The sequence below is a fragment of the Lygodium microphyllum genome, chromosome 1 (genome assembly GCF_053477565.2).
Source record: "Lygodium microphyllum isolate KBCC chromosome 1, Lygodium_microphyllum_v1.1.10, whole genome shotgun sequence".
Taxonomy (NCBI): Eukaryota; Viridiplantae; Streptophyta; class Polypodiopsida; order Schizaeales; family Lygodiaceae; genus Lygodium; species Lygodium microphyllum.
In genome coordinates this window covers 84,947,201-84,962,202 of record NC_141135.1, presented here as the reverse complement: position 1 = coordinate 84,962,202, position 15,002 = coordinate 84,947,201, and the positions used below count along the sequence as shown (strand labels likewise).

Here is a 15,002-nt window from a genome sequence, read left to right as displayed (position 1 = left end):
GAGGCGTCGCGAGGCGCTTAACTCGAAAACACGCCCATTCCTGGGCGAGACGAGAGACGCGGCACATGTAAATGGAAATAAAAATTAATAAAATACAAACCAGACACCAGAGCAAAAAATTGTTAAAAGGAAAAATGTGCCGGGAGACGAGAGGAAAATGTCAAAAAAATGTGACACGGGTTCCGGAACCAAATCAGGGGGTTCACATGGGAAAAACATAAAAAATAGATCCGAAAACACATACGTGTATTAATATCCAAAAATCCACGCATCAAAACGAAGTGCAAAAATAAGGAAATATGTGTAAAATAACGTGTCCAACAACTTAGCATGTCAAAACACAGTTCCTATTGAAATAGGACACATTCACATGGGAAAAACCATAAAAACGGACTCGAAAATTAATATAAGAAGAACCAATTGCTGGAATGAAGTGCAAGAAACAAGAAAAATATCTGAGTGAAAGTAATTCACAGGGCTGGAGCATCAAAACTTAGTTTGGGGGGAATTAGGAGGGGTTCATATGGGAAAAACACAAAAAAGACACCCGAAAACACTCAGAAAAATTAGTAACTAAAAATCCAACAATCGGAAGAGGGGGAGGAAAAAGGAAAAAGGGGGGGAAAGGCAGATAAGACACAGTGGTCAAATTAAACTGGAATTCCGGTGAAAATAAGGCATTTTCACATGGAAAAATGTGAGAAATAAACACAAAAAGAGCCCAAAAACCCGCAAAAATTAATAATAGATGAACCATGCATCGAAATGACAGGCACCTCAAGTCAGTGTTCCGAAGCAATAAAGATGCATTCACATGGAAAATTATCTAATTTATGGGAATTGCTTCAAAAATTAATAACTTTAGAATTGTCTGTCAGAACAGCGATTGGTAAAAAGGAAAAATGGGAAGTTCAAAGGGACAAACAGGGCTATAAGGTTGGATGTGAGTCTCAGTGAACGTAGGGTGCGTTCACATGAAAAAATCGCAAAACAAAGGATAAAGGCAAACGGTCAATGAACAACTCCGAGGGCAGGGTGAAATAGAACGGAGGAGTGGGGAAGGGACCCCCTCGGGGTAAAATGAAGTCATGGCATAGATGCATGATTATAGCAAGGTATATGCATGGGCGTATGCAACATAGACGTGCAAGGACGCGTCCCCACACTTAAAACCTTAACAGGAAGGGTAAACCGAACAACAAGGACCTAGTACCACATATCAGACCAACCATGAACGTTCCCACACTTAAGGCATGACCATCACTGAGAAACAAAAGTTGTAGGGTTAGAAAACTTGGTCCATATTGCCAAGGAGTAATGTCGATTATCGAGGTTACGTCTTGTATCGTTGTCGGCTAGGTACCAAGGTGTCTTCACAGCACACGTCCTTCATGGTAGGGACCACGCGACAACACCCAGGGAGATAGCTGGTGGAAGGAATCGCAGGAAATTCGTCGATGACCAGGAAAATATTTATCCCTGAAAAAAAAACAGAATAGAACCAATATCCAATAAAACAAGATGGAACCATGGAAAGAGGCCCCAAAATTGCATTTTCCAAGCCAAAAAAAATCAAAAAATGAGAAATTTTTTTAGTTGACTGGTGAAACACAAAAATTAAAGTGTCCAAGGCAAATGCCTGTGAAGAAATCGCGTTTCACCAGACATCACCTTGAAGACAAAAATTATTTCAATATATCGCCGGTAAAACGCGATACTTAGCAAAATATCACTAACAGGGACATTGTTTCGCGTTTCACTGGTCAAAAGATGAAAATCAAGGAGAGAAACATGAACTATAAATTAATTCTATGGAAACACATAAATTTATGATAAAATCCTTTCTGGAAAAGCTATGCTGCTTTTAAAAGATACAAAGCACATAACATCTGTAATTATTCAAGTGTTATTAAAAATTCTTTCTATATTAATCAAATTTATTTTGTTAAAATACTTGTAATAAAAAAAATTTGTTACCTATCAAAGATTGTTGAACTGCTCTCCACACAGGAAGCAAGGACCTTGAAGGGAAGTCGAGACGAAATTTCGGCAGAAAAGAAGACAATGTCGGAGAAATGGCTTTGAAATGCTTTTATATTGACCGTTAAGCATGTGGTGATAGTTCCAATGAAAAAGTTTGTGTAATAATGGAAAAATACGTGCACACGTGTCTCACTTAACACACCGTATCAAACTCTTCAGAAGACATGCGCACTCTCTTTTTTCGAAAATACGTCACACGTGTGTTACATAACACTTTTCCAAGTTTAAAAAAAATTCCGGTAAGCGAGAATACATCACACGTGTGTTATTAATACTTTGCCAAGAACGTTGAGTCCATGCAAATTCACTGCCTTCGCCTTTCATCGCATTTCCAGCAAGCAGAAAACATTGCTACTCCGCCTTTACCTTTGGTGTTCCTTCCAATCTCCAAGCATTTCACTGCTTCCCCAACAAAGGAAACCTTCGAGCATATTGTCGTCATTAGGCTGAGATTGTGAAGAACAAGCTAAAAAGAAGGTACGGTTTCTGCATCTTGCTTTTCAATAACAAGCTCCATTCAATGCATTCTTTTGATACTTTTCCTTAATCCTTTATGTTATTATGAGCTTATCACCACTACAAAAGAATTTTTTCCACAGTGGGAGCATTCCTTAATGTTGTGGAGATTTAAGGAAATCTTCAAACTTCTTCCCTAATTCTGTGGATATTTTATGTAATTTTAAAAGCTTTCCTTAGATCAAAGCTCTTTTTTCTTGGTTTTGTCGATTTTTATGCTATTCATGAGTTGTCCGGTGAAACGCGAAAATAAGGTGCTTCAAGGAGGTCTCCTGGCTTAAATCCGCGTTTCACTGGACACAATGGACAACAAGTTCGGTGAAACGCAAAAAGAAGCAGCTGCAAGGAGGTGCCTTGCTTGACACTCGCGTTTCACTAGACACCCTCGAGAAAAATTCAGCTGAAACACGAAAAGGACATGCAGCATGGATACCTCTTGTCTGGGACTCGCGTTTCGCTGGACATACTGGAGAAGAAGTAACATGTCTTTTTTTGGCAGATGGCTAGAACTAAGGCAACAGCAAGAAAGGAGAAGATTGATCCTAGGGATTTAGCATCAAAGATTCATCAATCTTCAAAGCCTCAGAAGCTCTCTAGAAAGTCAAAGCCAAAGAGAAAGTTTTCTCAAAATGTCAGGTGCCTAAGGGAGATTAGGAAGGCAGTAAAGGCTCTTGACAATGCAATTCCAAAGTTGTCTTTTTAGAGGTTTGTCAGGGAAATTTGTGACAGATATAGTTTGGATAGTTTCAGATGGACAAGAACAGCTCTTAATTGTATACAAGAAGCCACAGAGGATTTTTTAGTTGAGTTTTTTCAAGATGCCTATATTTGTGCTGCTCATGCTCATAGGCTCACACTCATGGACAAGGATATGGTAATTCTTAGGAGGCTAAGATATAGATCTTTAAAGGTCCTTGAGCCAATTCCCCTCACTGATGTGAAGACATTTAATATCCTTAATGTGCCCCCAGCTAGGAGAAAGAAAGATGATTCTAGTCTCAGGGTTGAGGATATCACCCATGAGAAGGATACAAGGCAACATGAAAAAGAGGAGAAAGCTAAAGAGGAACAGGCAGATAAATTGAGAGATTATAGGAGGCAAAGGGTTGAAGAAAGGGAAACAGAGCAACTAAAGTCCTTTGAAAATGAGCTAGCCACCCTTCTTGAAGTAGCTAATCCAAAAGGATTCAGTGTGTTTTATTTCTTACCTGGTGACTTAGGCAAAAGAATTGAGGTTATCTCCTTTGATGCTGCATGTGTTCATATTCTTAAGGATAAAAGAAGAGAAGTAAATGACAGTATTATTCTTGTTGGCCTAAGGTATGTCCATCCATAATTACTTATACTTTTTGATATTTTTTTAACAATAAGATTTTTCTTGTTTATACTCACTATTTCTATGCCTTTTCTAGGTGTATAATGCATGAGTTTCCTTTGGATATACAACAAAAAATTGAGGTTCTTGATCCATCTATCTCATTCTTTATGAGGAACGAGCTTGATACAAGTTTTATTGAGCACTGGCTCAATTTGATTGACTTCGATACTTTGGAGCTCCTTATAATTCCATATAATGAAAAGTAAGTGATTCAATATTCTGTTAGAGTTTTTGAGATTTTATCCTACTAATTTGTTGAGATATGATTGCTTTTAGTTCTCATTGGAGCTTGATTGCAATAGACCTTGTGGATAAGCAATGCTTTTTAATCAACTCTATGAAAGGAAGCCATGAAAATGCTAAATTGTAAGTTATATTATCCAAGGGCTCCTTGATATTTCAATTCTTTTTTTTGTAAGTACTCTAAATTTCAACATATTTTATTTACAGAGGTGCCAAAAGATTAATTGAAGAGCTAGAGAAAAGACCCCCTATACCGTCTGATTTGCTTGCAACAATGCAATATAGACAAGTTGCGGTAAGTTATTCATTAAAATAATTGAAACATGAGTTTATTCTATGAACTACCATTCGTCCTCTTTATAGTTTTACTTTGTGTTGGTGGTTGTAGTGTCCCCATCAGGATGATAGCCATTCTTGTGGGCTGGAGGGTGATTGCAAATGCTAGAAGAATGGTTAACTTTGTTTATCTTAATGATGATAAACATGTAAAGGTAATATGAAAGATGCTAAACTTTAAGATAGATATTAATTGGAAATAGTCCATTGATGATAAAAATAGTCTATTGTAAGAACAATAATGAACTAAAACTCTTTTTTCTATAAATGTGTGATAGCTTTCGAAGGATTACTATACATCTGAGCATGTTTGGTACGTCAGAGCAAAGCTCTTGAAGTATATAATGGTCAATTGTATACAACCAACGATAGAGATTGGTGGGGATTTGCACCATGAAGGAGATGCGGTGCCCTTCAGCCCTTGTATATCTCATAGAGATGGCAGATAGATATATGCTACAACATTTGTACATATATTTTATATTGATAGTAAAGATATCTTTTCTTGAATGTCCTTGCAGTGTATATTATTTTCTCTCCTTTTCGATATCTGCAAAAAATAAATTACAAATGTTTGTTAGTTAGAAAGTAAGATCTTGATATACATCTAAGTAGATATAATATGATGTGAAAATTTACTCGTTTCTTGTCAAGTTGGAATACAAAGGAGCATGGTAGTTCAATGTCTTCATTTTGTAAATCCATCCTCACTTGATGTAGCGTACATGATTTTCTGATCTTTAAGATTGAAATAATATCCTCGTTGAACCAAATATCAAGATCCACTGTAGGATCCTTGCTGAAATCATTAAGATTCTGGTCTAAAGCAACTAGACTACTACCAACAAAATGCCATCGACTATAGTAAAAGCTAAGGATAAAATTTTGAGTACCAATCATATATTTACAAGCTATAGAATCTTGATCTATCTTACATATAATTTTTCCTTCTGTCCTTGTATCCCATCCTTCATCAACAAATTGTATGATATGATTATATGTTAGTCTCTTCACTGAAAGCATGGTTTTTGTTATTCTTATCTCCATATTAGAGAAGAAATCAATAAATATATTAATAGGCATAAATAAAGTAACTTTGCTTAGCCTACTTGAGATATTAGATTTTAGTGCTTTCTGGATCTCAGAAAATATCTTACATCTATAGCCCTCACTAGTAGCTGGACTTGGCAAAGGCCACTCAAAGCTTAAAAATTTTGGCAAAGGAAGGAGTTTTATTGATCCCCATTGGCAACGCCGCATAGGAATAACATAAGAATGGTCATAAAAGAATATTCCATTCTCTGCAAGCTCTGTCTTCTTTCTGCCTCTATACATTTCTTCTCCAATTGAACCATGTATAACATCAATAACATCAATAATAGATTCCACTGGTTGCCATTCCTCAAGATTAGAGGGATAGACATCTACAAGACAAACAAATATTATAATGGAAAAACCTAAACCATGTTTAAGAAAGGAAAAACTTCAAGAATCAAATTCTTACAATTTGGTCTAGGCATTGGAAGCTTTGAAGATCCATGTTTCAAACACAGCTCTCTATGCATGAACACATGTTGCACTAGTACCTCTTTGATGCTATTCTTATTTGCTCCAAGCTTAAAATCTCGGATTCTGCCCTTCCAAGAAGAGATAAACGAGCTCTCATGTCTTTGCCTTTTTCCACGTTTTGCTTATTGCATGGTGATCCAACTACCTTTGCTAATGATAGTAGGAATCCATCTTCCATCAGTTTGGATGAGTTAAACACTGATATGGATGTGATTTGGGAGCTTGGACGCCTTGTTGAAGGTCGAATTTTTGTATCCATGGTAGAAGAGAGAGATACATGCACACACAGAGACAGAGAGAGAGAGAGAGAGAGAGAGAGAGAGAGAGAGAGAGAGAGAGAGAGAGAGAGAGAGAGAGAGAGAGAGAGAGAGAGAGAGAGAGGACTAGGCCACCATAACGGAGGGAAAAACAATAGAGGAATAAAAGAAAGAGGGAAAAAACTGAGCGCCATGCTTTTCACCAATTTGAATTTCGATCACATCAGTCATTATCATTAATCTAGAAACATCATTAAATAAAAGTAGCAGAGACTCTATGCCATTAATGCAAAAGTTGTCATAAACACGAATATAAGAGACTAAAAATACATAATAAAAATACAATTCGTAATATTATTATGTTTATATATTTTTGTAAAATGATTTTTTAAATTTTTTAATAGAATTTCCGTTACGGAGGCTTTGCTCTTATTGGTCTAGAGCACTCTCTCTCCACATCCTAAAAGGCATTTTCGAGACCTCAAAACTCCCCTAATGTGTATATACTAGAGGCTGGCATCATACACACGAATGAGAACCTCACAAATCTTCTTGTGATGAGCTTAAACTCAGAGTGGTTTGCACATTGCCACATGCTGATGGAATTGGAAGAGGCTGTCCTCATATCTTGTTTTCCTCTAAAGGTATATTGGCCTCTAAGTGGGAAACTGTTGGGGTAAAGGCCAAGTGTCTCCTTTTGTTTACTAGAGGATGCCCATCAATGGGTATATAGAAATATATGTCTCATTTATTTACACTTTGGATAGTGTTGAATAAGAAATGTAGTGGCTTGTCTATCCCACCAAGACTGTGCGTGCTCTCACTCACTCTTTGTTCGAGTCTCTATTGCTTTCAATTTCTTCATCAAATATAGATTACCCATCACTCATCATGATTCTCATGTTAAATAGACACAATATATGAATATGTTGTGCAATATGTAGTATCATGTTTGTACATACACAATTTATAAACTAATTCAAGTTAATGTAGAAGATATGGTGCCACCAAGAAGATGAGCATAAATAAAATTTTTCGAAAACATTGGAAAAGCATGAAGTTTACCAAGGGATTTGGTTTGTTAAGAATGTAAGCCCTATCTAAAATATTGTGCAAGAGTATTTTTGAAGATAAATATTATGAGGTTGAAAGAAAACATACAAAAATGGTTACTCATTGGGAGTTTCTATTGGTGCATGTTTTTCTTGTCACAAGTATAGACACATCTTTTCAAGAATCCTTCTTCATTATACCCTCCTCTAGATATCATTCCTCTAACTAATAAATTCATTACAAAATAAAATAACCAAACAACAATCTTCAAAAAACATTCGACTTGAAAGAGGAATATAAATTTGAAAATTGTAGCATAAGAGGCTCATATTTCTAACATTTAAGGAAAGAAAATATTGTTTTAGTTGCTTGGTATAAAGAACCTATTCTAATACAAAATAATGTGATGCAATCTAAAATGAATTTAGCATGTGTTGGGGATAAAGGCGCATGTGCCTATGCCACCCTATATTTACTCCACACCATGATTACACACTTGTACATTGCCGATGGTGGGCACCCAACACTCTCACTTTATTCTTTATTCTTTTAGTGACTATTGAATAAGGGAATGCTGGTCAGACATTGTGATTATTGGAGTTCCCACATGTTGCCTCTCTCTCTTGCTCTATCCTCCATAGCTTGCACTTCTCTTACTTTCGCTTGCTCATGCTTCTACTTGGGCTTCTCCCTTCAACTAGTATTAGAGCCAACCATTTGAGGAGCTTCTCCATCATTCACTTTAGCCCGTGACAAAGCTTCAACTTGAAGTTCCATGGCAATTTAGCCCTTTTCTTCCCAATGTATGGATTTTGCTCCTACTTCCCTACTTGTTTCCACCCATTGAGGCTTGCTTCAATAGTCCAAGGCATCTTGTTTAGCATTGCCTGAGGATCAATGAGGAGTAGCAAGATCATTTGACACATCATCATTATCAACGAGATTTGCATCTATTTATAGCCTCATGTCCCTTGCACTACTATAAGCATTGATAGATCCTATGGCCCTTGGAGAACTTGGCGCAGCTTTGGCAACTCCCTTGACATTAATTGGGCCCATTTGAGCACTCTTTGTGAGTTTATACTTCAATCATTGTATGTACACTTAGGATAGTTTGCTATAATACAAACATGGACAACCATTACTTCTTTATTTGAGGTCCATTGATGTTCATATATCTATGTACTGATGCTAGGATGCTTATGCATATCTTGAGGCACTTCTTGGGTTGATTTGAGCTTGTTTAGCTTAATTTTAAGTAGGGTTCTTTGCTGTATATAGAGTGGGCAGCAAGCATACTTGGAAAGACTTATGCTCCTTGGATAGGACATGTGCTTATGTGAATGCTTTGAACTAATGCATGGGCTTGGGCATGTCCATGGTAACATTTGAGGCTCTCCTTATAGCTATGTTGGATACTTTGACACTTCTGCTTTATACTGCAACTACTTTTGTCATTTGGCATTATGGGCTTGAAGATTCATTGAGGTTTTATGCTCCCAGTTATATACTTGATGTAACCTCGATTTTGATATATATATATATAGTGGGCATCAAGCATTACACTTGGAAAGACTTATGCATTGAAGGTTTACAAGCTTCTTGGATATGACATATGCTTATGTGAATGCTTGGAATTGATGTATAGGCTTGGGTATGTGCATGGTGACATTTGAGGCTCTCCTTTGAGCCATATTGGATACATTGGCATTTTATCCTGCCTTGATGCTCATTTGAATGCAGTTACTCTTTAGTGGGGTGATTTGATTACATGTTGTGGACCTGTCACCAATCTCTGTCCAGCATGATGTCAATGCTACATACATGTGTATTGGCTATGTATTGAGCTTCATTACTCTTTGCTTAGTCCGTGCATTTGGTAGCTCTCTTTTGTTACCCCTAAGATCTACTACATGTATGATAACTATGCTTATTCGATGTATAATTTACTAATACAAAGGTTGTGACAAAACTTGGTACCAATTTTATACATATTCACTACTGATTATTCTTGGTTTTACATATCATGGTTATTCTCGGATATTCTTGGTACTAGAAGCTTGGCTTTCCTTGATCAATTCCCCATGATTGGTTCTTGCCATATTGCTGCATTTATTATAGACGTGATGTAATTATAGTTTCAACATTCTTTATGAGAGCAAATACTTGGATTTGATAGTTTCTTGCTTGCAGTTAGTGGATAGCTCTCTATTTTGCTTATCACTTCTGTTTTGCTCTTATTGTGGTGGCTGAGTTTTAGGGATATTTTGTGGTCATTTCTATTAACATGTACTCTTAAGTATTGCATTGGTATCTCGTCATTATGGATCGGTTCCTCGAATGATAATGCTATCTTCAATATTGAAAAGCTTGATGGCACACATTTCACCTATTGGAAGATGCAGATATGGTAGGTACTGGTTCAAAAGAAGAAAGTTAGGCCTTTGAAAACCAAGAGTGAAAAGCCTAAAGGCATTGATTAGGATATTTGAGATTAGTTGGATGACTTATGTAAATCCACTCTAATAGAAAAAATGTAGATGCACCCCATACTTCTCATGCATTGACTGTTAGGATCAAACATGATGGTAGACCATCGTGGTAGAGACTCATATAGGTCTCATTCTCACAAGGAGTCTCACAATAAGTCCCATGGTCATAAGGCCTCTCTTATATGTCATTATTTTGGAAAGCAAGGTTATATTTGGTCGTAGTGTCATAAGATGCATGATGATAAGTGCAAAGAGAAAGGCAAGAACAAAGTGCAAGAAAAGTCTAATGATCACAACATTGTCTCTAGTAAGTCCAATGTAAAGATTGAAGAGATAAATGTAGTGCACCTTGAGTCTAATGACAAGTATATCTTGGCAACTTATTCTCTTGATGCTAGTTAGTTAGTTGATGCCTCATACATTTTTTTTCAATGTTGGTTGCTTGATTCAGGGGCTTCTTTCCATGTTATCCCACATAGGGATTGATTTCATTCTTATCATAGCGTGATAGATTCTATTAGACTAGGAAATGATTTGCATTAGGCATGTATGATTGTAGTTTGCTTCAAAAGCACTTTTGTTTTGCATGATGTATGCTATGTTTCGACTTTGACCAAAAGCCTACTCTATAAATGATACTTGCTATGATGTATCTTTTGGTGATTCTACATGGAAGGTTACCCATGAGACTCTTGTATTTGCTCAAGGTGCCAAGGCTAGCAGTTTCTAATGCTTGCTTGTATCTAGGTTTATAGACTGCGTTTTCGTTGTGGTTGATATACCATATGTATCTCTATATGGCACCGCTACCTTGAGCACATGTCCAAGGGAATGAAAATGCTTAGTCATTTACAATATCTTTTGTCTCTTGATTACAAATGTTTAGATTCTTGTAATCATTGTCTTTATGGTTGACATTCACGTAATTCTCATAAGAAGTCTGACATTATGAGCATGGATGAGTCTCTAGCTCTTGTTCATTTCGATGTATGTGATCCATGCCTTGTTAGCCACTAGGTGACACAAAGTATTTCATGAATTTCATTGATGATTATTCTCATAAGGTCTAAGTATATCTTTTTAAGCAAAAATTAAAAATATTGGTTTACTCTTGTTAAGAACCAATTTGGGTACAAGCTCAAATGCTTAAGGATTGACAATAGGAGTAAATGTCTCTAAGGTATTTAAGTAATTTTGCAATGAAAGGAGTATTACGCATCAAATCATCCCCTACAGCCCATCCCAGAATGGTATTGTAGAGAAAATGAACATGATCATTTAGGAGAGAGTTGATAGTATGCTTAGCGAGGTAAGCTTACCATAATATTCTTTAACTTAGTTATTACTATCATACACTTGATAAACAAATTCCCATACACTACTATTGGTTGTTAAGCTATAAAGGTGTGGTCTGAAAAATCTCCATCATATACTCATTTGTATATCTTTAAATGTAAGGATTTTATAATTATTTCCTCACTAGAGGTACATTCACCTTTAAGTAAGAGGTTGTTGGAAATAAAGGTACACATGCCTATACCACCTATATTTATTTTACACACTATGACTACACACATGTATATTGTAGATGACGAGCGGCCATCACTATCACTTTATTTTTTATTCTTTCAATGACTTGAATAATGAAAGACCGATCGCACATTGTGACTGTTGGAGTTTCCACATCTTGTATCTTGCTCTCTTGCTCTATTCTCCATGGCTCACACATCTTACTTCTACTTGCTTGTGCTTCAACCTAAGCTTCTCCCTTCTACGTTACATCTTGCACAATGTGAAGTCATTTCAAGAAGGTATACCAATGATAATATAGTCCATTTGTACACTATCATTGAGTATGCCAAATATACAAATTCTAATAATCCAAGTTGATATTAAGGCCACCTTTGCAATTTTTGATTTAGATTACATATGCACATGCACACACATTTCTTGATTAGTGATAATAAGACATACAATAGATCAATTATAGTCAATACCTCAATCTCATTACCTTTTCTTAGTCTCTAATAGATATCAACGTGACTTCCTTTTCTTTTCTTTTTCCTTTTATCTTTCCCTTCACTAATAAGCCTCCTTAATGGGTACATAAGGAAACACAAGAGATACTAGATGGCAGAGACCAACAATCATCTTGAGACAAATTACGATTTCGATGGCCATTGAGAATATGAAAGTATGCATAATATGATACAATTGCATCCTAGATGATGCAAGCTTTGATTTGATCATCAATGTCTTGACATAAAAGTAATGAACTTCCTCTTAGTTTTATCTATTTGATTTTAATTTGGATGAAATCGGGGCACTAAGTAATCAAAATGTTTTGAAGGGGCCATAATGCGGATCATGGAAGAATTCACAACATGTCTGCACAACTTGAAATCATGATTCTTAAAATTGCCAACGGTAAAGCTGGCTAGGAAAGAGGGTGAATAGACATTTACCAAGGCTAACAAAACCCTATAGAAAAGTTTCAAATGACTAAGCATGGTGTAGTGGATCGATTGTGCATTGAGTTCTAGGGGGCTATGAGTTTAATCTCTACTTTGTGCATTCCCTGAGCAAATTATGAATCTATTTGCATCCCAAGGTCTAAGCATTAGGGGGTTTAGGATCAAAATGTATGTAGAAACTACATTTGGTTTATATTTTATACCAATGGCACCCATGACTCAAGAATGACATGTAGCTACTCTTGAGTTATGATATTGTCCATATGCCTTACTTAGCAGCATCCTAGGGGACCTAAATACAAATCTCTCTCTCTCTCTCTCTCTCTCTCTCTCTCTCTCTCTCTCGTGACCATTCTCCACAAGTCACATCAAGAGACGCATGTCGAGATCCCTTCAACATTAAGATTTCTGTTGCTGATAGCAAAATGTCAACATAGGTCCTTACAGTAGCATGCACATGGATGATTAATACTAAAGTTGATAGAGATTTTAGTATAAGCCCACCTTTCCTTCCTTTAACTTCAAAGACTTCAAAGGAAAGAAATGAAAGTCTCCCCCCCCTCATGTTCAAGCTTCTTTTGTTGGAAATCTTCTTAAAAGCAACACCCAATAATCAGATGCTAATAGAGAATTTTATGGAAGCACTTGATATGTTCCTGCCTTGTCATCATGAAAACCTCTTAAAGAATGTAGAGATGTCTCAACAATGATGGGGAGTATGTACAAAGGTGGGATTGACATTAGGCTTAGTTGTGATGCAAGAATATGGGCTACGCCAGTATTCCAAGTTCTCTTTAAAGGGAAGAGCTCAGAAAGAGCCATTTCTTGCTCTCAAAAGATGGAGTGTACTCAGCAAACAGGCTGCAGCAGATAGCTTAGCTTCCTTAACAGACTCACTAAGCTCTCCAGTCTCTGAGTGCTCGAAATTGCTACCGCGTATTCGAACTTTTCCGCAATAGAGGTTTTGATCTGCAGACATTCGAAAGACTGCACAACATAAACATAACTATAGGGCAGAATCCATTGACCATGAAGGCACATAACAAGCAATCTCAATCCAATCATACACGAAAAGCCTCAACCCAAGCATACACCAGAAACCTTACTTTGATCTTTCTTAATTGTGTGTGCTCCAAAAGTAGGCAATGACCAGTTATTCTTCTGGCAGACCTCATTCAACTCCTGTGGAACAGAAAGTTAAGCACACTTTATAGTACAAGCCACTGCATGAAGCTGTTCGTAGTCAAGATGGCACCTGGATAGAGTTTTTGAGCATATGAAAAGGTCTCTTTCTGGTCGCTGTATCCCCATCAACAACAGCTTTAGGAGAGGCTGTTTGCAATCTCAGCTGCTCACATTGATCTACACTGATATCAGAAGATATCTTCTCGTTGCCAATATTCTTGTTTAGTTTTAAAGCTAGCTGATAACTTTGTTTATTCCCTGCACATGGTGAAAAATAAGTGCTGATATTCAACAAAATTCAAAGGCACACATATTCAACAAAATTCAAAGGCACATAGCAAATCTGAAATTACCTTTGAGCAATGTTGCCAGATTTTTAGTACATTCTTCATATTGCTTGTGTAAGGAATCCAGCTGTGCCTGATGTTCTGTGATAAGGACAACCTGCCAAAAGCAAAATGCAATGAAACAAAAGTTTGAGGTCATGGAATGAGTACCTTTTATTCACATCTAACATCATAGCCAATCTTGAAGCAAGAAAAGCTTCATTAATCTAGAAAAAGGTTTTCAAATCCAATGAGAGAGATTGCGATTCTTGCTGGCTCCAGTATGGTCCCAACCCACGACATGATGACGCCCAATTAGTGCAATAAGATACCATCTGAGTGCTTGTCTGGCTTGGCCACTGTCATTGATTTTTTATGGCCTTCTTGGTTAGTATTGTCATATGGAGAATGTGCCTGTGCATGTTTGTACATGCTTCATTCTCCCAAAGCTTGGCATCTCCATTACATTGAATTTTTCCTTGATAGTTTCAGATCCTGCGTTCAGAGCCTGCTTCTTGTAAAGAAGGCTCACTCTTGTTGCTGGAATTCAGGCAAGTGTTGTGAAGGTTCATTGCAGATTTGCCAGAGGCAGAAAATGTGAGAATTATAGGCATCACTGCTGTTTATGGACTCAGCTGGCATACCTAGAGCTTCTTTTCTAGTCTTTGGTTGGCAGCTTAAGAGGCGTCCACTGCTAGGAGCAGCCTGCAAACTCTGACTGATTCAAGTCCCCCCTGAAGAGCTCACCATTGTTCTCCACTGTGACACTGAATACCTTGTGTAGGCTGCCCCTCCAAAGAAGAGACCTATCCAAAATCCATGGGACTTGCCAATGAACGAGAGCAACAAAAGCTCTGTACCCTCATCCCCATCTAGATAAACAATTGTGTCATCTCAAACTCCACACCAAGGAGCTCATCAAAGTTGGGTGGGCAGCCTAATCTGTCTAATAACAGGTTTGTCTGTCAAAAACAAGTTAATAACAGGTTTGTCTGTCAAAAACAAGCTGAGTCTATGCTATAAAGAAATAGGAAAAGGGCAAGTGAACAGCCCTGTCTCATCAATCTCTGAATGCTGAACCTCTCCTCTAGCCTTGTTGACAAGAACCTGACCATGTGCTGAAGAATAGA

The 15,002-nt window shown here is 37.1% G+C and overlaps 1 protein-coding gene across 2 annotated transcripts; it reads right to left on the bottom strand.

Moving 5' to 3' along the window:
- Window positions 1-12,636: 12,636 nt before the first annotated feature.
- Window positions 12,637-14,137, bottom strand: LOC148041343 (uncharacterized). Of its 2 annotated transcripts, none has more exons than XM_087679017.1 (4): window positions 13,900-14,137; window positions 13,617-13,804; window positions 13,468-13,543; window positions 12,637-13,348 (listed from the first exon to the last, which is right to left on the bottom strand). In XM_087679017.1, exons 1-4 carry the CDS (start codon window positions 14,030-14,032, stop codon window positions 13,170-13,172), a joined length of 576 nt encoding a protein of 191 aa, XP_087535143.1. In that variant the 5' UTR covers window positions 14,033-14,137; the 3' UTR covers window positions 12,637-13,169. The 2 variants fall into 2 exon arrangements, with proteins under 2 accessions (XP_087535143.1, XP_087535146.1); XM_087679020.1 differs by having other exon boundaries at window positions 12,659-13,330; window positions 13,900-14,121.
- Window positions 14,138-15,002: the final 865 nt, after the last annotated feature.

Bases quoted from the DNA above. Each gene is read 5' to 3' on its own strand.
- LOC148041343 (XM_087679017.1), bottom strand. From the start codon at position 14,032: ATGACCTCAAACTTTTGTTTCATTGCATTTTGCTTTTGGCAGGTTGTC. The intron at 13,805-13,899 runs GTAATTTCAGAT...CACCATGTGCAG, and splicing joins TCTGGCAACATTGCTCAAAG to GGAATAAACAAAGTTATCAG. The intron at 13,349-13,467 runs GTAAGGTTTCTG...TATGTTGTGCAG, and splicing joins CACAATTAAGAAAGATCAAA to TCTTTCGAATGTCTGCAGAT.